The sequence below is a fragment of the Ambystoma mexicanum genome, unplaced genomic scaffold (assembly GCF_040938575.1).
Source record: "Ambystoma mexicanum isolate Mex_15411 unplaced genomic scaffold, UKY_AmexF1_1 Mex_scaf63, whole genome shotgun sequence".
Classification (NCBI taxonomy): domain Eukaryota; kingdom Metazoa; phylum Chordata; class Amphibia; order Caudata; family Ambystomatidae; genus Ambystoma; species Ambystoma mexicanum.
Genome location: NW_027182481.1, coordinates 31,756 through 59,407, shown reverse-complemented (window position 1 = coordinate 59,407; position 27,652 = coordinate 31,756). Strand labels below are relative to the sequence as shown.

The 27,652-nt window shown below is 44.7% G+C and overlaps 1 protein-coding gene across 1 annotated transcript in view; it reads right to left on the bottom strand.

Moving 5' to 3' along the window:
- LOC138562539 (high mobility group nucleosome-binding domain-containing protein 5-like) overlaps window positions 1-27,221 on the bottom strand; it is a 74,251-nt gene extending 47,030 nt beyond the window's left edge. Inside the window, exons 1-2 of the mRNA XM_069642781.1 lie at window positions 27,161-27,221; window positions 21,681-22,169 (exon numbers count right to left, since the gene is read on the bottom strand). Coding sequence (XP_069498882.1) covers window positions 21,681-22,169; window positions 27,161-27,221 — 550 coding nt within the window. The remainder of the gene's footprint in view (window positions 1-21,680; window positions 22,170-27,160) is intronic.
- Between the last annotated feature and the right edge of the window lie 431 nt (window positions 27,222-27,652).

Genomic DNA, 27,652 nt, shown 5'->3' with positions numbered 1-27,652 from the left:
CAATTAACCAAAATGAGTATCTAAAGCATGTTGTAAACATATATGGATTAAAAAGTCATGTTTTAAATAAGTTCATGATCTCTCAAAATAGATCTCCAATGATAGTGGCACAAACCACGAGTGTAATATCAGTCTGAATAACAGTAAGAAACATACCAAATAACACATTCAGAGCCAATGCTCACAGACGTCTCCATTGTCCCCAGCCTGCACATACATCCGAGCCACCCTCCTCTCCCCCAGCTGTAAAGTACTAATGACATTGTAACCTCGATTTGCATTGTAAAGGCCACATGGGTATATCTTAGAAACACCCCAGCAATATGGGTCCATTATCTGAAGCAGCCCCATTGCCAGTGGACTTTTTACATCCTCCGCTGCCTGCACCTAGCACTGCTTTCCCGTCCAGTTTCACCAGGCCCACAGTGAAGAGGGCCACTGGGAATCATCTGGCAGTAAAAAACAGAGTTTACTGGAGCGCTGCCAAAGCCAGTTTTCTGTATTGCTGGTCAGAAAGTGGAGCAGGGAGCAGCCTATGGGCCTAGAATTCCTATTAACACACATTGGGCCTCATTCCGAGTATGGCGGTAAGGGATAGCGGCCACCGGTAACGAGACCGGTGGCGGTGATCCCTTACCGCCATACTCCGAGTTCCCTTTGCGCCCTCGTCCTTAACGCCTGCTTTGAGCAGGTGTTAAAGTCGAGGGCGCAAAGGGGCCTCCGAGCCAATAACGGTGACCGTAATGAACGGTCACCGTTATTTGCATCTTCCCCATTCCCATTGAGCCCTATGGGGGCTCATTTGGGAATGGGGAAGAGCCCTGGTGAATGGGGAATTACCGCCCCGCCAACCTTGGAATGGGGCGGTAATTCCGCCATCCACCAAGGCGCTGCCGGTCCGGGTACGGCGTCAACCAAGGCGTTAATAGCGCCATTGGTTAGCGCCGTACTCGAAATGAGGCCCATTGTCAGTACTGATTGAATATGTGTTGGTGTCACCTCATCGGGCCAAAGGGGAAATGCCAGTATGCCACTCTCAAAATCCAACCTCATAAACAAGAGCCATGTTACAAAAAGGGGCAGCAACAACACCCTATTTCATTGAATACACAAGCCATGACTCAATCACCCTACAGCATCTGCATACAAAGAGGATTCAACAGCACTTAACCTAAAAGTACAAGTACAAACAGGCAGAAGCAAACCTAAAATGAATGCACATCTGTGATAATGCATTGAAAATAAACAGTAGTGACTGCAACAAATAACTCTACAGTACACACGATGGTGCACAACTGCAGGGCCAAAAAACAGCCTCTACAAGTCACACACACAATACCCAGCAACTGCAATACATAAAGCACACACATAGGCATTAAAAATAACAGTTTATGCAATTATGCAACTAACCGAGTCACCTAAACAGCTGTCAGCTGAGTAGCTAACCACAAACACATGGTCCTGAAACAGCAGCATCTATAAGCATACCGTTAGCAGCACATAGCGTTACCTTGAAGTAGACACACAGGATAGAACCAGATTTGTTTTCTTTTTTTTATTAAAGTACCCTAAAATTAACCTCAAATAGCAACCACCACCTAAACCAACAAAGACAGGGTGCAACAACAGTCCCGCAACACACACATGGAAGACAAACAGCACACCTTTGACTATAACACATACACTGGAGCATGCAACCGCACTCCCAGTCTCCCGCCATACAGCACGCACACACACGCAAACCCAAAGATCCTGAAATAATGCAAGAAACAGCCGTTGAATACAAGTCACCTAACACCCAACACCTTTAAAACAACTGTCTAGAAGCAGCAAAATGATGGACAGGGTTCCTTCTATTGTCTAAAATTAGGTCCGGCTGTTGCGGAAAGCAAGCACACACTGCCATACCGACTGAGAACCCATCAATTAAGATAATGGGCCTCATTCCGAGATTGGAGGTAGTCATGGCACTATTTGCGCCATGACTGCCTCCAATAACGGTACCGGCACCGGTCTCGTTCAATGGGGACTTAACGGTGTAGGCCAACCCTGGCGGGACCAGTAAGTCCCCATTGAAGATTCCATTCCCCATTCCCATTGAGCCCCCATAGGACTCAATGGGAATGGGGAAGTAGCTAATAACGGTACTGCAATTTGCGGTACCGTTATTGGCGCCCTGGTCCCTTAGTGGCTCCCGCTAAGGGCGCCTGGTAAAACCAGACTCCCATAGAGGGATCTGCTAAGGGACCTCGGAATCAGGCGGTAGGGGATTAGCGGTACCAGTCTCCTCATCGGTGTCTGGTATCCCCTACCGCCCGACTCGGAATGAGGCCCAATACCTCCCTGCTTCTCTACTACTTATCACATGTCGCAGACCAAAAGCAACACCGGGAGACGTGCATTACTGTGTTAAACACGTGAAAGACCTTGCTAAAGCCTTGAAATGCTGCCCTGTGTGCAAAAGCAACACTGTACTGGATTGCAAAGGCCACAGGGGTATATTTCAGGGGGCAAATGTGGTGCATCTGCTGGGCTGTTATGTGTACCCCGTCCTCCAAAGTCAAAACCAGTACTACATGGTTGCTGTTCGTTGAAATGAATGCGCTCTCCTCTGTAGACATTTAGACGGACTCCTTTATCCCAGTAAATCCTTTTTCCCTTGGAACATCATCACTAAGAAAGCAGAAATGAGTGCTCCTTCGGGAGTGTAGGGCTCTCATGGTGGCTATTGCAACCTGGAAAGGCCAGAGTGATGTCCTGGATGTGGCCAAACTAACACCTAGAAACCTGACTCAGGGAGACTACCAATTCTCTGAGGAATATACCAAATGCACAGGTCGTATGACCTAGTGCCACAAGAGACGTATTAAGTATACACATGAAACAAAGAGGAGCAGAATGAACGCAGAGAAACAGGCACAGACTGCAGTGCGCTCAATACGGAAGAGAGAGTTCCATTACATTAGCCCTAATGACATGCTGCCATAACAGGGAAATAGACAATGTACAAAATGCAACCGGGGGAGCAGTACTTGAAAAGCAGGACTTGAAAAGGATAGCTGTCACTCATGAAATGTTCCCTGAAGTGTGTGCTTTTCTCCGTTTGGGTCGCATTTTCTTTTTGCTTAGTTTCAGTGCCATGTTGTCTTTGGATTATACCATTTACCATTACACAATATGCGCGAGATCAGCATCAGCCCCTCCATGCCCGGCCCACTCCACTCCACTCCCTGGCACAGTCAGTGGACACAGCATCGTGAGCCCGTGGAGGTGGCAGCCAATGCAGACCGACTCCATGAAGTGTTTCTTCACATGCAAGAGTGTCTTTAGCAATGTACGAACCGTCTGGTACTGCATGTTAGTTGTTTTCAGTGGCTTAATTTTCAAGGCGCAATTTAGAATGACGCAGAACTGGGCTTTTTCAAAAAAGCAACTTTAGATCCACCTGCCAGTGTCACAGTGCTATAAAAGCGTCAAGCTCCGCCATTGCAGCTGATACCCACGTCGCAATTTAGGAATAGTCTTGTGACTTCAAACCCGTCATACAGCTTCCTCTCACATGGAGCAGTTTATATACATTTAAATTGCCTTTGGTGACCCCCTTCTAGGTGTTACCATAGCTTGTGCACTTGGTAACATAACGGTGCATCCAAACCCATACATACCACGGATTGCAGTGATCATGGCAGACTGACAGCCATTCATGATGCGCCGCCCGCCACCACCCATCAATGTACACGTACTACCCCAATATAAATCCAAACCTACACCACCCCCAGTTTAGATCAGATTTAAGTGACAAACTAGAATTACCTATGAGGTCGTGGGGGAAAAGCACACAATCTTTGTGTTTCAGAATCCGACAGAGAGAGTGCCCCTGTGCACAGTAGGAAGCTGCAAGCAGGCCGGGTGGATGAGCGTGCAGAAGCAGGGGACTGGCGGGGCAGGATAGTAGAAAGCTGACAGAGGTCTCCTTCCGTCTTCTTGGCTAAGCTTGGGGTGCGTGCTTGACTGCACTTAAATGCAGCTCGTCACCGGAGCACGGCCCACAGCTGCGCATGTGTATTAGAACACACTAGAGCATGTGCGTTTGCTATGTTGCCCTCCACAATGCACACGTGCGAGCCCCAAAACCGCGGGCAGAATGCAGTGCGAGCCACACCTAGGCTGGATCTGGATCTCATGTTCCCCCTCCCCCTAAACCCCCAGTCACAACAAGGAGGTTATGTACACAAACGAACGAACAATGACTCCCAGTCTCACAGAGAAAGAGTCATTTCAGTAAAGTTATTACGCACGGCAGCTGCGCAGGCCCATACATGCATCATCTTCATCTATGTATCCTTCCCCCAAGAAAAGAGGCCCCATGTGTCAAGGCCCTCCGGGAAACTCCTGGTTTCCCGGTGGGTCAGTCCAGGCCTGAATCCACTGCCAAAGACTGCACCGTACAGTACTTACCTACAATGGTGCCTACACTTCAGTCTGCAACCTTTGCTCCCTCTTACTTGTTGTGACTGTGCCTCACGTTTACACCTTCTTTGGTCCTGTCTTAGTTGATTCTTAAAGCGCACTTCACATGTGGAGCTACTAGTTGAAAGCGCTGAGTTACATGCAGCAAGCGGCTGCCTCACCTCACTGATACTCCGACCCTATATTGCTGAATGCGCCAAACCCCCACTGTCCCTATTAGCACCACTTCCCATCTGGAGTAACTATCATGCTAATATCCACAGTAACCGTATGGGCACCACTAGCCCACATGCATGCTAGCCCACTGTGAATTTATGCTTTTAGCCTTTGTACTGCCCACTGCTTTAGCCCACTGTGAATTTGTGCTTTTAGCCTACTGTATTGCCCAATGCTTTCAGCCTAGTGTGAATTTGAGCTTGAGCCTATCATACTGCCCAATGCTTTAGCCCACTGTGAATTTGGGCCCTCAGCCCATTGAATTGCCCAATGCTTTAGCCCACTGTGAACTTGTGCCCTCAGCCCATTGAATTGCCCAATGCTTTAGCCCACTGTGAACTTGTGCCCTCAGCCCATTGAATTGCCCATTGCATTACATCACTGTGAACGTGTGCTCTTAGCCCATTGAATTGCTCAGTGCGTTAGCCCACTGTGAACTTGTGCCCTCAGCCCATTGAATTGCCCATTGCATTAGACCACTGTGAACTTGTGCCCTCAGCCCATTGAATTGCCAATGCTTTAGCCCACTGTGAACTTGTGCCCTCAGCCCATTGAATTGCCCATTGCATTAGACCACTGTGAATTTGTGCCCTCAGCCCATTGAATTGCCCAATGCTTTAGCCCACTGTGAACTTGTGCCCTCAGCCCATTGAATTGCCCAATGCTTTAGCCCACTGTGAACTTGTGCCCTCAGCCCATTGAATTGCCCATTGCATTACATCACTGTGAACGTGTGCTCTTAGCCCATTGAATTGCTCAGTGCGTTAGCCCACTGTGAACTTGTGCCCTCAGCCCATTGAATTGCCCATTGCATTAGACCACTGTGAACTTGTGCCCTCAGCCCATTGAATTGCCAATGCTTTAGCCCACTGTGAACTTGTGCTCTTAGCCCATTGAATTGCCCAGTGTGTTAGCCCGCTATGAACTTGTGTTCTTAGCCCATTGAATTGCCCAATGCTTTAGCCCACTGTGAACTTGTGCCCTCAGCCCATTGAATTGCCCATTGCATTAGACCACTGTGAACTTGTGCTCTTAGCCCATTGAATTGCCCAATGCTTTAGCCCACTGTGAACTTGTGCCCTTAGCCCATTGAATTGCCCATTGCATTAGCCCACTGTGAACTTGTGTTCTTTGCCCATTGAATTGCCCATTGCTCTTAGCCTCACTGTATACCGGTGCCCTCAGCCTATTGATTTGTACTTCGTAGCACACTGCGAATCATCATTAACCGTCGCAGAATGCATGTCAGTACAACACTGTTGATATCCGCCTCCTTGCTGCTGCTACAAGTAATACTGGTAACCACGGACCAAAATAAATATGCACCCTGCCCTACTTTATATAGAAATACTAGGCTTCGTGCTAGACTCTCCTCCTTCTACGGACCTAAGCTTCCCAGCAACACTCACTTAAACCCGCGTACTAACCCTAAAAACCCTACTAGGAACAAAATGCAAGCATACCCACAAGTATCTGCTGTTGCCATAATGAAAGAACCCACCCCGGTAATTTCAAAAACCAAAAGCCTACCCAAAACAACTACAATAGCGGGTGCACTGATCAATGCTAGATCCGTTGTGGCCCATGCCACCGAAATAGCTGATATCCTAACATCAGATAACCTCGACCTTCTAGCAGTCACAGAAACCTGGCTACATGACGCAGCAGGTCCAGCACTCTCCCTAGCGATACCTAAAGAGTACCAACTATTAAGATTGGACCGCCCCAACGCCAGAGGAAGTGGCTTAGCCATCATTGCCAAATCCAATTTGGATTTAAGGCTATCGATGCTGCCCCCACTAAAATCCTGTGAACTACTGTCAGTGAAACTGCCCATATCCCCATGTCACACACTATCTATCTCATATATAGGCCACCAGGGCCCCTAGGCTCGTTCAAAGAGGAGTTATCTAGCCCCTTAGCTAGCAATACAAAAAAGTCATCCCAGATAATGATCCTTGGCGACCTCAATTTAGGGCTTAATGACCCGGATGACAAACAAGTGCAAGCAAAAACCACTATGCTTGACGAACATGGCCTCACCCAAAAAGTTCTCACCCCTACCCACGACAAAGGGAGGATATTAGACTGGGTTGCCACCTCTAACTGCCCCACCACGATCACCAAAATTACACCCCCTCCTTGGACTGACCACTTCCTTATTGATTTCAGCTTAATACTCAACAAGGTAGCCAATAAAGAAAAAAACTATGGTACCATCTATCCCTACCAGATCAAGGAAAAACATCACCCCTGACAACATCCTACCTCTTCTCCTCCCAGTAATTAATGCCATACCAAGCAACTCCGACCCTGACACAATGGTGGACTTCTATAACGATACTATGGCCAAAGGCATAGACACCATTGCCCCACTCAAGAACTGCAAAAGCAAACAACAGACCCACCTCAACACTTGGTTCACCCCCTACCTAAAAGAACTGAGAATTGAAAAAAGGAAGTTAGAAACTATATAGCGACATTCCCCTATGGTAGAAAATAAACTAAAATTCAAACTCTGTGCTACCAACTATAAGAAAGCAATCATCCAAACTAAAAAAGAAGTTTATAATGAAAGAATTTCCAAAGCATGCTCCAACACAAAGGAACTATTTGTCATCCTGTGAGAACTAGAATCTCCCATACCTCCACCGGATAACGTACCCAAAGACAAGCAATGGTGTACTAATATCCAAAATGCCCTTGCAAACAAAATAAAAACATTACAATCTAAAATTGAAAAAAAAAGGCCTTGTTTCCACTCAGTGAAACTCCAACATCTCCATTCCCATGAACAAACCCAACGTAGCACCTTTCAAATTCTCTAAAGTCTCCATTCACGAAACTGAAAAAATCATTGCCTCACTAAAACCATCTAATTGCAAAGGTGGCTACTGCCCAGCCCAAATAATGAAGGATGCAGCTAGAGACCTTGCTCCCTTTGTTCCTAAACTCATCAACGCCTCCTTTTCATTTACTGTCCCAAGTAGTTTAAAAGAATCCTGGGTTCTACCCCTGCTTAAAAAATAAACCCTAGATCCTTCCATCCCCGCTAACTATAGGCCCATCACAACAGTCCCATTCCTCCTGAAGATAATTGACAGAGTGGCCTATCTTCAAATCCAAGAGTACCTTGAGACCAACCAACTTTTAGGCACTCGACCATATGGGTTCCGATGTCAGCACGGCACAGAGACTGCACTTATAGATCTCAAAGCCCAAATTGACGAGCTCAATGACAAAGGAAACACAGCTGTGCTACTCCTCCTTGATCTGTTGGCTGCATTCGGCTTAGTGGACCACGCAGTACTTTGCAAACACTTAGCTTCGGCCGCCCACTTCTTAAGTGAAGCCATAGCCTGGGTCCAATCTATTCTCGACAATAGAAGCATGTGAGTTACCTCTACCCTAGACTCAGCAAACCCAATCAAACAACATGTGGAGTTCTCCAGGGCTCATGTGTCTCGCCAACTATGTACAATATCTTTACTAAGCCTTTATTCGACAAATTGGACAGACTGGGTGTTACCTACACAAATTTTGCAGATGACACCCAGATCCTCATTCCCCTCTCTGGCAATTTCTCTGCGGATACAGCTTTAGTAAACGAGATTTACATCCTCATTCAGGCATGGTGTCAACCCATGACCTCTGCCTGAATGACAAAAAAACAGAGATCCTTATCCTAGGCTCACCCAACAACCTAAAAAAACTTGATACTAACTATAGCGCCTTCAATATCGATAGCAATATAATCTGAGTCTCCAAAGAAGTGAAGACCATTGGCTTCTATCTGGATCCCACGCTATCCCTAAAGAAATGTTTATCTCCCTGGCCTCATCCACCGCCTACACTGGCAAACTTATTAAAGCATGCAGACCCTTCCTTTCACTAGCAAGCTGCTTTATTCTAGCCAACGCCCTCATCCTATCAAAATTGGACTACTGCAATGCACTGTATACAGGAACAAATAGATACATCATCAATAAACTAAAAAACTCTGCAAAACAATGTGCTCAGATCGGCCCTGAACTTCCCTACCAGAGACCACATCTCGAATTGTAGGAGAAACTACAACTGGCTACAAATCAGCGATAGGATCCTCCTTAAAATCGTTGCATTAACTTTCAAATGTCTAAACAATGCAGCCCCTCCATACCTTAAGGAAAGAATAATAAGAAAATATTCTGTACGGCCAATCAGGACAGCCAACTCCTTTGCCTCCAAATACCCAGATTCCGTCTAAAAAAAAAGGAGGCAACAGCTTTCCTGTACAAGCAGCTCAGCATTGGAATGCATTACCAGTTGAGCTAAGAAGGGACCAGCCGTACAACAGCTTTAGACATAATACCCGCACCTGGCTACGACACAATGACCTCTAGACCCATGATGCCTCCCTTATGCCCTTTCCTCTTCCTATCTAGTAACTCCTGTTACTGTGTAACTGTGTCAACAAAGATCCTATGCACCTGTCCTTACCTACATGTAAACAAATGTACATAATGTATATACTGTATATAATGTATGTAACTAAGCTATCTGTAACTAAGCAAACTGTAACCATGCTTTAAGTATTCTTGATATGCTGTGTGCCCAGCTACCTAAGGGTTTCAGGCGTACTATAAGGGTCTCACTGAAGGATTCAGCTCCAACTGAAGTGGTGGATCTTTTGATGAATGACAGGTTTATTCATCACGTTTGTGCCTAGAAACGCTTGTGAACAGGCGCGTTATAAATGAATGATCATATCATATGATATCATATCAGGAAGCCGATAAGTGCCCTCTCAGGTGATTTATTTGTCTTTGCTAAAGTTTGTACCTCCAATCAGAGGCCAAGAAACTCCAAAGGAAATGTGTTCCCCTATAAAAGGCCTTGCTCGATTCCTGTTCCTTTGTGGGTTTGATAGGCTGGGAGGGAAGCTGGTAGACACGGTGGGCTAACACTTAGAGAGAGTGTGGAAGTTTATTTATACATTTGATGAATTTAGAGGAGTGTTTTGTGTTTGTTTTGATCATTTGTGCAGTAGTGTCTTTTTGAAGCCATGTGTTTCTCCCCCTGTTAGGCAGAATTACATGCAGTACCATTTGGGAGCGCTACACACAATTAAGACTACAGGTGTAAGCACAATCTCACCTTTGGTACAAGCCTGTACTACACAGTTATGTGGTAGCAGTGGCTGAGCAGCCAGACTTATCTAAAGAGGGATGTGAGCAGTACAAGATGTTACACAAAGGACTTGCAATCACAGTAGTTCTAACAAACTCTTACCCAAGGTTTCTTGGTAAAAGAATATACATTTATTTACACATTTAGTTAGAAAACATTCCACTAGTAAGAAGCAGCTCAATATCAGACTATAACACACTACAGTACACAACCAATACATTTCTGAACGAATTAGGCTCCCCTGAAATGGAAGCAAAATGACACTTCAGTAACTTTCAAAAGGGGTAGAAAGACAAAGGTTATAAGAATCAAAACACAACTACTTTCAGAGGCAGGGCAAATAGTTTCAGTTCACTACAAGAGACAATTTAATTCAATAGGCCTGGGTCAAAGTCAATGGCTCATTGTCTTGGATATGATAGCACAGTTCTGGTAGTAAACGGTTAAGTCTTTGCTAATGTTCTTAGAAGTAGTTTGCCAGAAAAAGAGTTATATGTCGGTATAGGAGCGAACAAGACTCCAAAGTTGGGAAAGTTTCACAAACTTTCACTGCAGCAGAAAGGATTTCCACACCGCGTTTGCACAGTACCTTATGGATGAAGAAAAACTGTAGCTGAGGCAGTTGTTCCTGCCAGTTCCTGCATATCTCGCTGTTCCTGAGCTTCAGTCATGGGGACAAGAAGGAGGACGTCGGGAGGTTCCTGCACTGCCCAGGGAAGAAGCCACAAGCTTGGCTAACCGTCGGTTTTAAGGTGTGAGTGCTTTAAAGTCCACAAACTGGAAAGCTACAGACAGGAGATCCTATTCATTCTAACAGTTGATGAACTGAGAGAACTGAGTAAAGCTAGGAACCTCACTGTTAAAGGCAAAAAGAATGAATTGATAGAAACGCTGTTGGAATGTCACAGTCAAAGAAATAGGTCTGCTCTACCTACTTCAGATGAAAATGTGGAAAATGAGGATGAGGATGATGATGTTTCAGAGTCCAACTCAAATGTTATTGATGAGTTAGAAGAGACAGAAGAGTCTCAAAATGTAGGCCCTACTTTAACTCTACCTGCTCTTAGGCCTGAATCATTTGCCACAGGGGCCCTACCAGGTCCAATACTGAGTCCAGAGTTTGTCTCGCTTGAGAAGATGAGACTTGAGTTAGAATTCAAAAGAATCCAAGCCCAAACTGAAAGTAAACATCAAGAACTTAAACTAAGGGAAATGGAATTACAACATGCTCTTAAAATGAAGAAATTGTCTCTTGAGAATGCTTCTCTCCCAGAGTATTCTAGGTCTTCGAGTCCTAAGAGGCCTCACATGCCCAAAGATGCAGTAAGTATGTATGAGGTTAAGCTTGATATTTTGCATTGGTTGGCAACTTTTGAATATAACAATGGGATTCAGGAAATTACAGGGAATCAGCTGATTCCTTGGCTTTTGACTAGGCTACCCCCAGTTGCATCTGTTGTTGTAATGGAGATGGGAGAAGTAGACAGGATGTAGTATGAAAGTGTGAAACTAGCTTTGATAGCTAGGTTTGGGAAAACTCCTTTGCAGAATCTTAAGAGGTTTAGAACCCTCAAAAATCATGATGGTACCCCTTAGGCTACCTGGGCGTGTGAATGTTTGAAAAACTTAGATGGTTGGGTTAAGGGTTACAGAGTTAACACTTATGAAGGTATGAGAAATCTGTTTATGTTGGATCTATCTATGATGCCTTCTCTCCTGCGCTGAGGTAGCACTTGGCTGACTCTAAGGAAATTGATCCCAAGAAGTTAGCAAAGGCTGATGACTTGTGGGTTGCCAATTCACAAGGAGTCTGGGGCAACTCAGAAGAAGGATGATCGAAAGCAGCACAAGAAAGATAACAAAAGAGGATTCCAATACCTCCAATCCAAAAGAGGGCACCAAACATAAGAAGGGTAAGCCCCCTGGGAAACCGAATAAGGCTAGTGAAACCTCTGGTGCTAAACCAGAGGGAGGTCAGACCAAACCCCCCATTCATAAAGACATTTGGTAAATGTTGTGCTTGTGGGTCAACTGACCATGTGAAAGGGGATACCAGATGTAAGGGTAAACCTTCAGGGATCCACACTGTCTCCTTAGCCTTCTCCCCAGAGGAAGAAGTACAAATGCCAAGTGGAAACGTTCACCTACTAGTTGAGGAACCCACAAATGTCTCAGCCAATGTTTATTTAGTGTCCCTGGGTCTGTGGGAACAACAGACCTTAGATGTCTACAATTCCATCTCATACAATACTAAAGAGTATTACAAAGACAGTGTTCTTGTAAATGGTCACGAGACCCCTGCCATCAGAGACACTGGGGCCAGCATTTCTGTAGTGGATGAATCTTTTTTCAAGGTAGAGGATGTTGCTAAGGCACCCAAATACCTCACTAAGCTTGCTGGAGGCCCTGGCCAAATGTGTCCACAGTTAACAGCTCTCATCCAGTGCAATGACATGACTGTCAAGATATCTGTTAGTGTGCAGAGTGAAGCACCTGGGAGAGTCCTGTTGAGGAATGATGCAAAAACTGTTGGAGTTGTATCAAGCACCCCCAGGCCTCCCAGCAAAAGGAAACAGGAGCAGACAAGCAAGGCAAGAGAGAATACATTAAGAGGCCCTCAATGGGAAAGTATATCTGAAACTATAACCCCCAGTCCATAGTACCTATTGACTGCCATTTCTAATAAAAAGGAGGAAAAGGGAAAACCTAAAACCTCAAAGAAGAAGTAAGCCAGCACTCCTGTGCTACCTACAAGGACATCCCAGAGAGGACTTTCCAAAATCACACCTGTGACTCCTCCACCAGCTGAGGCTGAGTGGGAGGAACAACCCAGTCGGTTGAATCAGCTGCTGAGGAATCAGAGCTGGAAGAGGAACTTAATCCTGTTGGAGATCTGGATCCTGCAGACCATCCTGAGCTGAAGTCTTTACTGGCAGAAGGTGGACCCTGCAGGGCAGACTTCATCAGAGGTCAAAGAGAGTGTCCTACTCGTGAAGGTCTTCACCAGCAGGCAGCTTCTCAGCTGGAAGGGCAAGAGCCAGGGAAGCATAGGTTATACTGAAAAGATGGCTTCTTCTACAGTGAATCAACTGAGTCTATCCCAGGGGCTACATAAGACATGTAGTGCCTCTGGAAAGCAGACAACAGTTCCTGCAGTTAGCCCATGAGATTCCTTTGGCTGGTCATTTGAGTTTCAAGAAGACTAAGGAAAGGTGTTCTCTTTATTTCTACAGTCCTAAGTTGGGGTCTGATGTAGATAAATTCTGTAGGAGCTGTCACACTTGTCAGACATCTGGCAAGAGTGAAGCCAAGAATGTGGCACCCTTGGTGCCTCTCCCAGTGGTGGGAGTCCCTTTTGAGAGGGTAGGAATCAACATTGTTGGTCCCTTAGACCCTCCAACTTCTTCAGGTAACAGGGTCATCCTGGTTGTAGTAGACCATTCTACTAGGTATCCTAAAGCAATACCTTTGAGGACTGTTACAGCTCAGGCTGTTGCTATGGCCCTACCTGGTATTTTTACCAGGGTAGGTTTTCCTAAGGAAGTCATCTCTGACAGGGGATCCAATTTTACGTCCCACTACATGCAGGCCATGTGGAAAAACTGTGGAGTGACTTACAAGTTCTCAACTGCCTACCATCCACAGACAAATGGATTGGTGGAGAGGTTTAACCGTACAATGAAGAGCATGATAGGTGCTTTAGAGGAACCCCTTAGGAGAAAGTGGGACCTTCTACTGCCATGCCTTCTATTTGCTTATAGAGAAGTCCCTCAGGAGGGAGTTGGATTTAGTCCCTTTGAGCTTCTCTATGGCCATCCAGTTAGAGGTCCCTTGGCCCTAATTAAGGAGGGGTTGGAGAGTGCTCCTTCCCCCAAGCCAGTGAGAGTCACTGACTATGTGATAGGTCTCTGGAGGAGAATGCCACACATGATGGCAGAAGCATCAGATAACTTAAAAGCAGGTCAGGCTCTGGTGAAGCATTGGCATGACCAGAAGGCCAACACTGTTGAATATACTCAAGACCAGCAAGTTTTAGTTATGGTACCTACAAGGCAGAGGGCCTTACAGGACAAATGGATAGGACCCTTCAAGGTTGTGGGCAAACCTGGAGAGTTAAAATATCTGGTGGATTTAGGCAATCCTAAGGAGGCTCCCAGAGTCTTTCTAAAAGCACATGCCTCAAGATCAGGAGTGGGAGCTTTGCTTCTAGCTTCAGGAGGAGAGTGAACCTCTACCTGACCTTCTCAGAGGACAGTCTTTAGGTTAGAAGATAAAAGGAGTCAATCACTCTTCTAGTCTGACACTGGAACAACAGGAGGAGTGCAAGTTTCTGTTAAATCAGTTTGCCTCCCTGTTTTCACTATCACCAGGCTTGACCCCTTGGGGTCGGCATGATATTCTCACTGGTTACTGTTTACCTGTTACGAGCAGACGTTACAGGATGTCAGATCAAGTAAAAACCCACATAAAGGAAGAGGTCAACAAATTGCTCGATCTCAGGGTAATAGAGCCATCTGCCCATACATGGTCTAGTCCAGTTGTACTAGTGCCAAAGGCAGGATCCAAGGAGTTGAGATTCTGTGTGGACTATAGAGCTCTTAATGCAGTCATAAAGAATGATGCCCATCCTTTACCAAGGACAGATAAACTGGTGAACAAACTTGGTTCAGCCAAGTACCTCAGTACATTTGATCTCACTTCAGGGTATTGGGAAATAGCTCTGACAGAACATGCCAAGGAGAAAACTGCATTCTCCACCCCAGCAGGTCTCTACCAGTTTAAGGCAATGCCTTTTGGACTAAAGAATGCACCTGCAACATTCCAAATGATGGTTAATCAAGTTCTGAATGGGATGGAGGACTTCTGCATGGCATACTTGGATGACATTGCAGTGTTCAGCCCTACATGGAAATAACGTGTTGACCACTTAGAATATGTTTTGCAGGCTCCTGAGCAGGCCCATCTGACCATAAAGGCAAGTAAATGTCGAATTGGTCAGAGTAAAGTGGTCTACCTTGGACATGAGGTAGGAGGAGGTGAAATCAGACCATTGCCTAGCAAGGTACAAGCTGTACGAAACTGGGACCCCCCCTACTACTCAAACCCAAGTGAGAGCTGTCCTAGGCCTCACTGGTTACTACAGGACAGTCAGCCAGCCAATCTCACCAGAGTGCATTAAGGTCTCCGAGGAGACTAAGCACACAGAGTTTCGGGAACCTCCCTCACATCCTGTCTACCCCAGACACTCAGGCACCAGGGGAGGGCTTCAGCACTGAAGCCCGCCAATGGCCAACGAACAAAGGGACCAAACCAGGTTTGGGGCGCAGAGTTAAACACAAGAAGGACCTTTCTGAAAAGAAACAGCAAAAAAAGATGACCGGAGTCTGTTTTTACAGAGGGGTCTTGGGCGCCATATTGAAAAATATGGCTGATCCGATTTTTAGCTACCGGTGTTCGCGGTCGGGTAAAATCATGGTAGTTTGTTCTAAAACTACTGCCAGCAGGCATTTAAAGAGGAATGGGTAACATTTGCTTGTTACATGAGTGTTTAAACATACGGGATGCTAGGCAACCCCTCCAGCACTCTATAGGAAGATAGTTTGAGCTATGTCTATGAATTTAAAAAGACTAGCAAAGTCAATTTAACTTTACATGCACTGGGAGATGGCAGTCCGTCCCAGAGAAGGTATTTAAACCTTGGGAAGACTGAAAGACATCCCTGTGCCACTGCACTGGAGGTGCTGTGTGACACACAAGAAAAGGATGATGCCTATGGAGTTTGTCTAAAAACTCCATATCCAAAGAACACAAAAGTAAAACACACCTCAAAATACATTAAAGAGTGGGAAAAAGATTCACACTCTTTCCAGGTAAAAATTAAAATCCTAGAAATCCAGCAAAATTGCTGGGGGTCTCAAAAGTTAAGCGAAATTAGCACATTCTTGAGAATTTTCCTTAACACCCCCTTGTCACAGATGACCTTACAGACAGACAGGCAAAAGAAGTGGAGTTTAATGTCTTTATTTGATCCCGGACACGTATTTTGGGAAGACTTGGGTTAGTCTGGCGAGTTGGGACCCTGTGGCTCTCTCAATCTTCTCATGGGCCCCTTCCACCATAAGCCAGTCTTTCATAACACCCAATGTCCCCTAATGTGGTACTATGGAAAAGAAACCCTGACTTTCTCTGTCTTGCTTGAGTGATGCAGATAGTATAAAGGCTGTGGCCTTCTCTAACTAACTCCCTCCAGGACTTACCAAGGGATTGTCCAGCTCTGCCTGATGGTCGACATCATAAATTCTCTCCACTCTCTCCTCCCTCGCTCTCTCTCTCTTCATCACTGTCTCTCTCTACCATTACTATCCTCAATATTTTTTAATTTCCTCTCCCCCTCCAATTAGGCAACTCTGCTCCTCTCTGTGAAGTCTTAGAAGGATAGCTCAGCGGCAACGTGCTCGCCTTGGAAACAAGACGACACTGAGAAACACGGGTTCGATCCCTGGGTCTGCACTTAGAAACCTCTGGGTATTAAGCGCATTATAAATAACATCATATTATTCCCCCTCACCATCCACCTCCACTCCTCCACTCAAATCACCACTTGTGTCTGTACCTTCTTGGCTCAATGTTTTCTGACACCTACACAGTTATTCATACACTCATGCTCGCATTCATGATGACCCACTACACTTACTCTCTCCTTTTTCTCTGCCATTTGAACTGCTGTCTCTCCCTATTTCAGTTCATATGCTTCGCAACACTACTCTAAAATGGTGACACTCTATCTCTCACACAATATCATAACTGCACTCACTCCCATGACTGCCATAGTTTTGTAAACACTCTTTTCCATGGTCCACTCTTCACCACCTTGTCTCTCGGTACATCAACTCCTCTCCTGACACAACCTGAACACCTTTCATCCATTTTAGGTTGACTTGGACTGTTATAGCCCAGCAACCCCTGCGCTGTGTATCCTACCACATACCATTGGTCTTTTTGCTCCCCACCTCTGGTGGGCCAATCACTTTCGCAAGTGATCAGGTTTGATTTTTGTAATCTTTACAAGATCTCTGGTCATCATCAGGGCTTTGGGAAGCCATTAATTTTTGCCACTTTTGCTTCCCGAAACAGGTGAGGTTATTCTTCCTTTGCTAGTGGTCGGTCTAGCCAGTATCTCATACACCAATTCTTTTGATGTTATGTTATGTTAATGTATTTATAAAGCATGATGTATGACACCAGGTGCAGTTTAGCAAACAGTAAGGAGTTGTCCGAGAATATGGAGGTAGGAAAGAGACGCTACATCAACATAAGAGAGGAGGTGGTAGCCAAGAGGAGTGTGTAATAATCCCTGTACCTCCACCAGGACCAATGGGGCGAGGGGAAAGTGTACATTTGGAAAGCGAAGTAGACAAGGCAGCAACAGGGGTAATATTAGAGGGGGAAGGACAGGATTCCATAAGACAGAGGAACTGTCGATTTAATCAGAAAAATGTATTCAGGATAGAACGTGCTCTATTGCATATAGAGCATGGATTCCAGAGGGCAATAGAGATGGCAGGATCAAGGAGGGAAGAGATAGAAGCAGATTGGAGGAGTTATGATGACCAGTTAAGGGGAAAGAGAAAGAAGGCAGAGCAGAGTAATGCACATGCAGGAAGCCTGGCATGTTAGATGGATGAGGAAGCACAAGAGAAAAAAGAGAAACATGAATGAGAAAAATAGGCTGAATAGTAAGAGCGGACTGAAAAAAAAGGAGTAGGCGTGGAAAGCCAGGCGATGATATAGAACAACCTTCAATGGATGGATGAGGGACGCCACGGTGCAGGGACAAGAAGAAGGAAGGGAGGGAGCAGCACGGGCAAATAACTTGGAAGGTAAAGGTATAGTCAGAGACACAGCTGCAGAGAGGTCACTGCTGTTAGAGAAGCTGTGGAAGGGGATAGACACCCCAGACCACCAAAGACCGCTGCAGCCAGCAGTGACTTGGCTGTGGCTTCACCGTGGCTTTGCAACAGATGCTGTTCCTAACATTTCCTGTTCACTGTAACAGGGGGAGGGAATCCGATGAAGGAAGTGGTAGGGCTTGCCACACCCAACTGGATCTCAGGGAAGGGGTGAGTCTTCCAGATGGAACACAGGTCATAGCACTGAGGCAGCAACAGGCACCACAGGTGAGGCTGAATGCAGTCTCTGAGATCAGTCTCTCAGAATGAAAACAGCTGCGGATAACCTGCAGCCTCCCTCTTTCTTCTCTTACGATATTCAGATTAAACATTTCAGATTTGGCGTTATTGTTTTTTTTAAGTCTTAATTTACTAATTAATCTCTAGACCTGCACAACAAGTCATCTAACACATAGCATGTATCCATATAGGGTTTTGTAACCACACAAGCACAGTATCCCATTAAAGTGTATAACAACACAAGCACATCTACGTGAGTGGGCACCAGTATACTATCTGAGTTGGAGTATTTATTTCAGCATGAATAACTACAAACAATAGACTTTATAATTTTTTTGATAACTTTTTTAGTTTTTTTATATTGTAGATGAAACACTAATTATTAATGAAATCAATCCACTGTGATGCTTTGTTGAAATCAAGTAATTAGAGGCTCTTTTTTCCCACCTGATGAGCCACAAATGATGTGCTGAAACACGTGTAGAGGCGGACGCATTACAGTACTTATAAGGAATCTGGACCTATTAAAGCAATTTTAACGGCTAATAGTAGCTCACTGTCTATGAGGAACTGTGCATTATGTGTTTACATTAAATAGCAAATTTGGAAACCAGAACAGAACCTTGACCAATTACTTTTTGAGGAGTACCCCACACACCCGATTTGAAAACTAACCAAGTTCTGTGCGCAGAAGCATTGCTCCATTTCTAGTTTATTCACATCTCATTAAAGTCTTCAATTTCATGGATTATAGCTGGAAAAGTTGTTTGAGTTTCAGAAAGCGCCAAAAGTAGATCATCTGCAAAATGTTGATTTTGTGAATCTGTGATGCCCTCTTAACCCCCTGAATGTTGTACCTTTGCTTCATGTGTTCTGCAAAGGGTTTCATTTACTGGCAAGCAATAAAGGAGGGGGGGAACCCTGAATCTTTCCCATCTGCAGCTATAGTGAGGGCAAGCTATGTACCATCTTGCCTTGCCATGTTTACATGTGATTTCCAATGTGTACATATGTTTTCCCTATTCTCATGCGAGTAAGCAACTGTTATAGAAACCTCCAGATGGAAAGGCCAACAGCTTTTTGAACATGGAATGTACAAAGAAGTGCTTCATCAGAAGAAGAACATGGTTAACATACTAGATGAAGGTTCCTTCTAACGTTATCAAAGGTGTTTCTGTTCCTGATAAATCGTGCCTGAACCTGATTAGCAAGTGTGGAAAGGCGTGGCTTCTAGCCTATCGTGCCTGCCCTCCAATGAAGATCTGTGCATCCAGATTGAGCAGCCGTGTTGAAGACCACTGCTTCAGGCCTTTAGAGGCTAAGGGGCGGGTGTAATAGTAGTCTCCTCCATTAGGGGACAATATTCCCAGTTTCTTGAAATACATTAAAAATAACAGTCAAGCGAGACATGTGTATGTGAGTACATTCCTTGTATATCTGCTCTGTTAAGTCACCAGGCCCGACATTAGTTTGGTCTGTGTATTTGGATGCACTTAAGACTTCCTCTTCAGCCCTCTAGTCTATCGCACTGTTCCATTGTCAACATAGGTAGGTTTATGTCTTGTAAATGTCCTTGGTGTTCTTTTGCGTTTATGTGTTCTGCTGCGTACAAGCAAGTGAAACACTCCTAATGCTTATATTTGCCTTTTAGTTTAAAGGTCCCATCTGCTCTTCTGTGACCGGGCTAAAATCCATATTCAGTTTTTCCCTCAATTGTCTTATCAACGCCATTATTGCTCTATTTCCGTGCCCATCACTTTGGGGGCTTGCAGGAGGGCTCCCTTAATTCTTACCTCTGCTCTTTTTTTCCATTATATGTATTACCTCTTTCCCCTCCTTGGCAAGTTAAATCCATCCTTCCATAATCACTAGTTTTAGCCTGTCCCTCCTGGCAGACTTCAATATATCTCTATTCAATGATCATAGTGTCCGGCCATGTCCTGTTGTGTGTAGACTCTACATCCTCAGTCCTTTGGGAGATACTCCTCCAGCCGCCATCTTTGTCTTTCATCCTCTGGTCTACCATCCCCTGGCTAAATGTTCCTGAAGCATGATGCGAGACACACGCCACCCCTATGTTTTCCTCTAGGTGTGCTGGGAGCCTATTTAATGTGGTAAAAACGTCAGATATTCTAGAGTAGGATTTCCTAATGTGTGTGAAAGCAACGCCCAACTAACTTCATCCGGGTGTGTGGTCCTCCATACATCCTGTCCAGTCCATGTAATGCTGCTTTCAGAGAGTCAGGCATGCAGCTCACCTTAGAGGTAATATCTCTATTTAGTCCGCCCTATTCAGGGTTACATGCTAAATTCAGATCCACTGCAACAACTTCTTCTCCACCCAGAAAAGCCTCCAGTTCTTTGGTCAGCTTTTCAGGAAGGGGTTCTGGTCTTGATTTGGTGAAATATATCAAAAACCACATATATCGAAACCACCATATATATTTTATAGCACTTAGTTTCATTAAAGTGTCTTTGTGTCCCTCTTTCTTAGGTGTTCTCTGCAAGTAATAAGTGTTAATATTGCTTCAAGGAAAAATGTTCCCTTATCTGTTGTGGGTAGCTAAGAGTCGGGCATGCAAACTAACTGAAAAGATTCTCATTTCAGTTCTCACAGCGGTCTGGCCCTTTTGCCTGGTGAGTTAAGGCCCTTCAGTCTTCAAGACCACATCATAATCATTTGCGCCAGTTCACCACTTGGGTAGTGAACAGCTGTTCATAGGCAAACATGTTATATATGTTAAGTGAGATCTCAGTGAGCATCCCTATGTATCAGTGAACATCAGATGCAGAGCAGAGGGTACAAGCACCTGTACATGAATGCAAACACTCTATATCTTAAAATCCATGTTTGCCGCCATATGTGCAATTTATAATATATTGTTTTACCCATTATTTATTTTAAATCTTTCTTTCTTTCTTTCTTTCTTTCTTTCTTTCTTTCTTTCTTTCTTTCTTTCTTTCTTTCTTTCTTTCGTTCTTTCTTTCTTTCTTTCTTTCTTTCATTCTTTCTTTCTTTCTTTCTCTTTCTTTCTCTCTTTCTTCCTATCCGTTCTTTCTTCGTTCTTCTTTTTCTATTCCCCCTTTTTCGCTCTCACCTTTCCTTGTCTCACTTCCTGTATTTATTTCGTTTGATATGTTTCCAAAATATCCTGGTGAAGGGGTCATGGTGTTCAACTCTAGACCAATGATTGACCACCTTAAATTACACCTTAAATTACACACTCACAAGTGCAAAATAACATAATGAACTGTAAAATGGTTACTATGTCAAATCATTGAACAGAGAATTTCCAATGTGTCTTTGAATATCATTTTTATTATACTTCTGAGTTTAAAGGCAAACATGATACATTCTTTCCAACAGTGGAATAAGAGACATCAATTTTAGAAATGTCTAGCAATATAATCTTCCTAACCCTTGAACACGCAGTATTGACTTTGTCGTTTCACTTTCATTCCAAATCCCTTTTCTATTGCTACTTAATCTCTGCTCTCCTCCCCTTACTGTTTCCCACACCCAGCTGTGTGCCAGCATGCTATGTTCCCTGTCCCTTATAGTCTAATTCCCCTTAACTTCTCCTCCCATCTCGCCCTTTCCTTTCCCATGCCCTTTCCCTTTCTCTCTTCCTTTACCAGCTCCTTTCCCCTTCCCTTTATGCTCATTGTCTTTTGCATGTTCTTTCCCTTTCTCACTCCTCATCTCTTCTCCTTTCCCCTTTCCTTTATGTTCATTGTCTTTTGCATGTTCTTTCCCTTTCTCACTCCTCATCTCTTCTCCTTTCCCTTTTCCTTTACCTTTCCCCTTCCCTTGACCCTGCCCCTTTGCACTCCTCCTTTCTCTGACTTTCTCTTGCTCCCCAGTTCCAGCCTCTGACTCTCCATCCTCCTCTTCTTCGCTGGATTCTGTGCTTTCTTCGCTGGCGTGTCGTTTCTCTCTTGGTCTTTGCTCTGCATCTTCCTCTTCCTCATTCTCTTCCACTAATTCTTCTTCAGTCTCGTCTTGGATTCTTTCTTCGATGGCTTGGCGTTTAGGCCTTGGTCCTTGCCCTTCATCTTTGATGACTCGTCCACTGTCAGACTCGGCAGGAACTTGGCCGTCTGGTTTCTCCATCTTGTGATGTCCTGAAAGAAGAGAAGAATCAGAATAAAAAAATGTCCCAGAAAGACAGTGAGCAGCGGTGGCATAAAGGGTGAACAAGTAGGGCATTGACTCAGGGCCATGTGGTTATGGTGACCTGTTGACTATACCCACCATTCCTAACCCTCTACCCTACTGTGCTTGCCAGATTGAAGGCAGTGGCGGCTCCTTTTAATGTCTTCTATATGATATGATGTGATGTGATATGGCATTTATAATACGCCTGTACACAAGTGTTTCAAGGCGTGATGAGGCAAGGAAGGGGGAACAGATGAAGGACAGAGACAACAATCTTACTGGGCCAAGTGACATTGAGACCGCACAACTGCAGGGGAGGCGGAAGGGGAAAAGTGGCAGGGGAAGGGGAAGGGGCAGTGCTGTACATGGGATCAAAACAATAACATGAAGTGTGGCCAACAGATGGCAGGTGCAAGGCTAAGTGCAGACAGCAGGTGTCCTAAAGTTCAGGTAGGGCGACTGTAGGGTTACAGATACAGACCCAAGTGCAAGGGTTTGCCGGGAGGCAGTGCGTGTGTGCAACTGGGCGGGTAGGGACCTGGGCCTGAAATCAAAGGGTAGCCAGGTGACCAGTGTAGTATCAGACAGGAAATCAGCAGGGGAGTGGAAAAGAGAAGGCTGAAGCAAAGAGGAAGGTCTTGTGGGGCTTCCAGAAGTGGAGATGATTTTCCTCGAGTTTCAGAGAGGCAGGGAGGCTGTTCCAGAGGGAGGTACCTGCCGAAAAAGAGATCTACCCCCAACCCGTTGCTTGGTGAAGCGAGTGACCCAGAGGGAGTTGGAGGTGGATGAGCGAAGAGCTTGAGTAGGAAGTTATGGAGGTTCCGAGTGCCCAGGCCCCAAAAGGCCTTTTGGACAATGCAGGGGGTCTTGAACTTAATCCTCACAGCCACTGGGAGCCAGTGCAGAGTTTCAGTCCTGGAGAGATACGATCCCTGGGCATGAGGCCAATGACAAGTCTCGCAGTCCTGTTCTGGATGAGTTACAGAGGGCGGAGAGTAGAGGCAGGGAGATTTAGAAAGAGGTTGTGGCATTAGCCAAGCCTAGAGAGAACCAGAGCTCTAGAGACAGTGAGCTTCTTGGGGGAGAAGAGGAAAGGGAGAAGACCTGAGAGGACCCTTGAATAGATTTACAGATTGAAAATACTGCTGAGCTGCTCAACTAAATATGCCATTATTTATGACTTTATATGCGTAATCAAACATAAAAAGTAAATCAAATATTCCTGAGACAGAAAAAAAACTCCTACTGGCTCAGCTCCAGTGAAAAGTCACATTGTAATCATACACATCACTAAAGTATATTTTCATTGTTAATGAAATGTACATTTGCGAATTGAGTATTTATAATTACAGACATCAGTGACAAAATAATAAGGATTTTCTCATGGACCAGGTCCTCTCTGTTCCAAGTGCAGCTGAGATTCTGTACAAAATAGTGTGGTTGCGTTTTGTGTAGATGAAAAATCTCTATAAACAGCATTGTGTTTGGTTGGGTCTTCAGAACTTACTTTGCGTGACACTGAATTCACTGTCCAATGGGGAGTGACATGTTATAATACCTGAGATTCCAAATAGCATGGGCCAAGGATGACATTCACATATCAGCCAATCACAGGGCTCACGGAGGAGTCATTTTGTGCCAGTAAGGTAATCACTGCCATTTTCACTACACCACCAAATTCCAAGTTTGACCTTAAAGTGGAGGCTCCTCCATGAAATGCCAGAAATTATAGGAATCAGAGCAGACAGTATTCCCGCCCTTGGTATCTCTCCCACCATCCCAATGGAGTACTATGGAACAGGGAAATGGGGGTTAACACTGGTGTAACCCCACTTGGAATCTGGCAGTAAACCTGTGGCATGGTAATCAAGGTATAGTCACTCTACTGAAAAGGTGCAGAATTACCACCCACCTCAGGGTGTGGCCCACCATCTCTTGCTCGCTCCTATAGCAGTCAATATTCCAGTGCCAGAGTCTCCAGTGTGGTTGGTAGTGACCTGTTCTCATAAGGTAAGGCATTTGGCATATCATCGATCACTGGGGCAATTGCAGCGCATGTTCAGCATTCCTTTCTAGGGATGGTCACTGGAATAAACATGGAATGAATGCTGGGAAGCAACTCATTAGAAGCAGCTTCAAAGGAATACACATGTATCATGTGACCAGGCACTCACTGACTTCTACTCTTTGTATCCACTTATAAACTGGCAGGTGAGCATCTATGCACCGGGCAGAGCACATATCACAATCACTAGTCATGTCACAATAGAAGGGGATGCCTCTTGCCGGCATGCATGCATTTCATTATGATGTGCTTGGCAGCATTGTCACAATTGACATTCTGGCACCAGCCTTGGCCTGAGGATGCAAAGCAACATAGGACTGGAGACTGGGGGGAAAAGAGGACACCATTCGTTTTTAAAATGTTATTATAGCTGAGTGCAGGTATGAAGATGAATATGAACGTGGGAGCATCAGACAGGGAGCAGGAGGAATTGGCAGTGTTTGATGTTTACGACATTTATATAAATGTGCAAACACATATTTTACAGGCATTACTTAAACAATAATGGTTTAGAGGCGGCTTTAATTAGCAGTAATGTCCTGAGCACCAAGTCCCTTCTCCATGTCCATGGCTGCCAATGGATAGTCCCTTCTCCATTTGATTGCATGCTCTCTGTGAGAAGAGGGAGCCAGTGGTCAGGGGAAACTGGAGGCGAGCAAGTGGGTTGGGGGTTGCCTGTACAAAGAGGGGCTTATGGGAATTGCAGTTGGGGGATGGAATGAAGATGGTCAGGCCCTGGGAAAATAAAATAGCAGTGATGAGATCATCAGGGGCTGAATCTGGGGACTGTACAAGTAGGTACGTCCAGAATAGCAAACGTGTTTTCAACTAGTAGTGAGGGAGCCTGTAGGGTGATGGACTGGAAGGAGTGCAAGTAGTGATGCAGAACGTGGTTGGTATAGTAATGGAGAGGTCGAGCAGTACTAGAGATTGCAGGGTTAGGAAAAATGTAGAATTTTCTTGTTAAAGAACAATCCCAAAATAGATCTATTAACCAGAAGAAGGATGAGTAAGCAGGACTGGAGCTGAATAGGGAGACATCCTTCACTGCAGCGGTGATGGGAATGGGAGGAGGTTGAGGGAGGCTGAAAAACACCTGGTTGCAATGTTTCATACTTTGTTAAGGAGAAAAACAGAAGAGAAAATATGGGAGAGTAGCAGCCAAGAGGAATATATGCTTTGTTTTGGAAGAGTTAAGCCTCCACAATGGATAACAGAGAATGAGAGTTGGAGATGAGAGTGGATAGCTTCAGGGTAAATTGAAGACGTTGAAATTATGTTTACTGTTTGCAGTAGACAACTGCTTGCCTGACAGCGTTTATCTTCATCTAGGAAGATCTCAAGTGAACATTCAAGCTGGATTTGTTCCCATGCATATTTGAGAGAGAGGAACTCCATCTGCCCAACTCCATTTGCAAAGTACAGTGAAGGTTTACATGCTCTGATCATGTATCCCCCTCCCCACACAGCCCAAGCCATGCTTACTTTGCAAACTACAGATATTATCCTACTGCCACTTTTCCAGTTGTCATTTATCTACCCCCCTCTCCAAACCGCAAAAGAAATAAATCCCTGGAAAATGAATATCTGGGAATTCTAAATCTTTTGTGTAAAGCCATCTACAGAGTTTCTAAAGGCCAATGTTTCCTTAAGGATCTATGCAAGACACTCATTCCTTAGGCCCATTTCATAATTGGCTGATCTACAAGGCGACAAAGTGTCTTTTTGATGATGAAGAGCAGTGAATATTGTAAGCATGGACTTCAATACTGCATCGGGCAGTTCATATGCAGTTCCCGTGTTGAAACGATAGACTGCACTTCCCTTTGATCTTCAGAAAATGGATGAACTAATGGTTGATTCAAAATGTATCTCTTTCACTGTTGGCCTCTAAGCAGAGCTACGTCTTTCAAGGCTTGTCTTGCAATGGAAGGTCTTTGGTACTCTTCTGGGTTATATTGGTGCTCTATATATTACAAGCATGTATTCATTCATTCAATGTCTGACCTTACAGGATCAGACATCTCTCATTCAATATATTGTTCAAAGCCATATTGCTTAGCTGCTGGGATGTCTCCAGCCATGTCCATTACCAGAGGTCAGTGAAACTGCATAAACCACTGTGACGAGAGTGAGTTCTGAAATAGGCAACACTTACCCAACCTATCCTGCCTGCTGCCTCCGGGCACAGAAGCTCTATGCAATGGAAACTGATGAGGGACCCAGATGTCAGCAATCTCTTATGTAGGGCCCCGCAGAGGACCTGGCACATGTACTCACACAAAAGAGACCCTTTCCACCCAGAATATTTGGACCAGGTTGTGAACAGTCGTAAAGCCCTGTGCGCCTGGCAAATATCTAGTGATAATGCCCCACCAGCCAGGCTAAAAACATTAAAGACATATACTTCACTTTGTCCTATCCACTTGGGAAGTGGGCCATCAACACCCAGGATGGGCAAGATTATCCCGAACAGCTGAGTTACTGCTCTATCCAGTTTTGTAATGTACACTTTCAGTTTCATTGATTTTACCATTATCATTATCAATGAGAGTTCATGACAACATATAAATGTGCACCCCCAGGCAGTGGGGAGTCATCTTCATTTGTGTGTAATTCTATATAATTAAAGATAGACTCCAGTCCTTCGGCAGGTGTAAATGGTGATCCTGCCTGTGGATCCAGCGCACTGGAACACATCTGCAACGCAGGACACATCTTAGTGACAACATACAAATTGCTGGGGTAAATAATACATGAACAGCTGGGAGTTCACATTTTAATGTGTTTGAATATATTAATTACTATGGGAATCCCAAACAGTTCAGTTCTGGGTAGTCTACCTTCAAATCTAAAAATGGATTTCTCTTGTCCACTCAAAAAAAGACTTACCAGTGTGTATAACATTGGCAGCTGCCAGGGCCAGCAAAGCAGAGAAGAGTAGGAGCTTCATGTCGATGGAGCAGTCGGCAAAGTCTCAGTGTCTGTTGCTGGGAGCGGGAGGAACTCAACTCCGTCTCTAATGACTCAGAGCAGACCAGCCGCTACTTATAGGACTCTGGCAACAGTCACACGATAAGAGAATAGGATGTCTCCGTCTATCAATTATTGGATTATTCCAGCCCAGCCAATGCAAACACTGAACAATGATTGTGTCATTGTTCGTGGATGTGTGTGTGACCTTTATGTTTGCTACAGAAGTCGGCAGTTGTGCTATATCAGAATGCAACACCACTGATAACACACTGGGTTTCTCGGAAAAGGATTGAGTATTCTAATTGAATAATGGTTTCTCTTAATGATTTATTTCAATTTTTCAGACTCATATCTTTCCTTTTTAAATCTGCTCATATTTCTTGAGTTTGACATTTAAGCTTACAATAG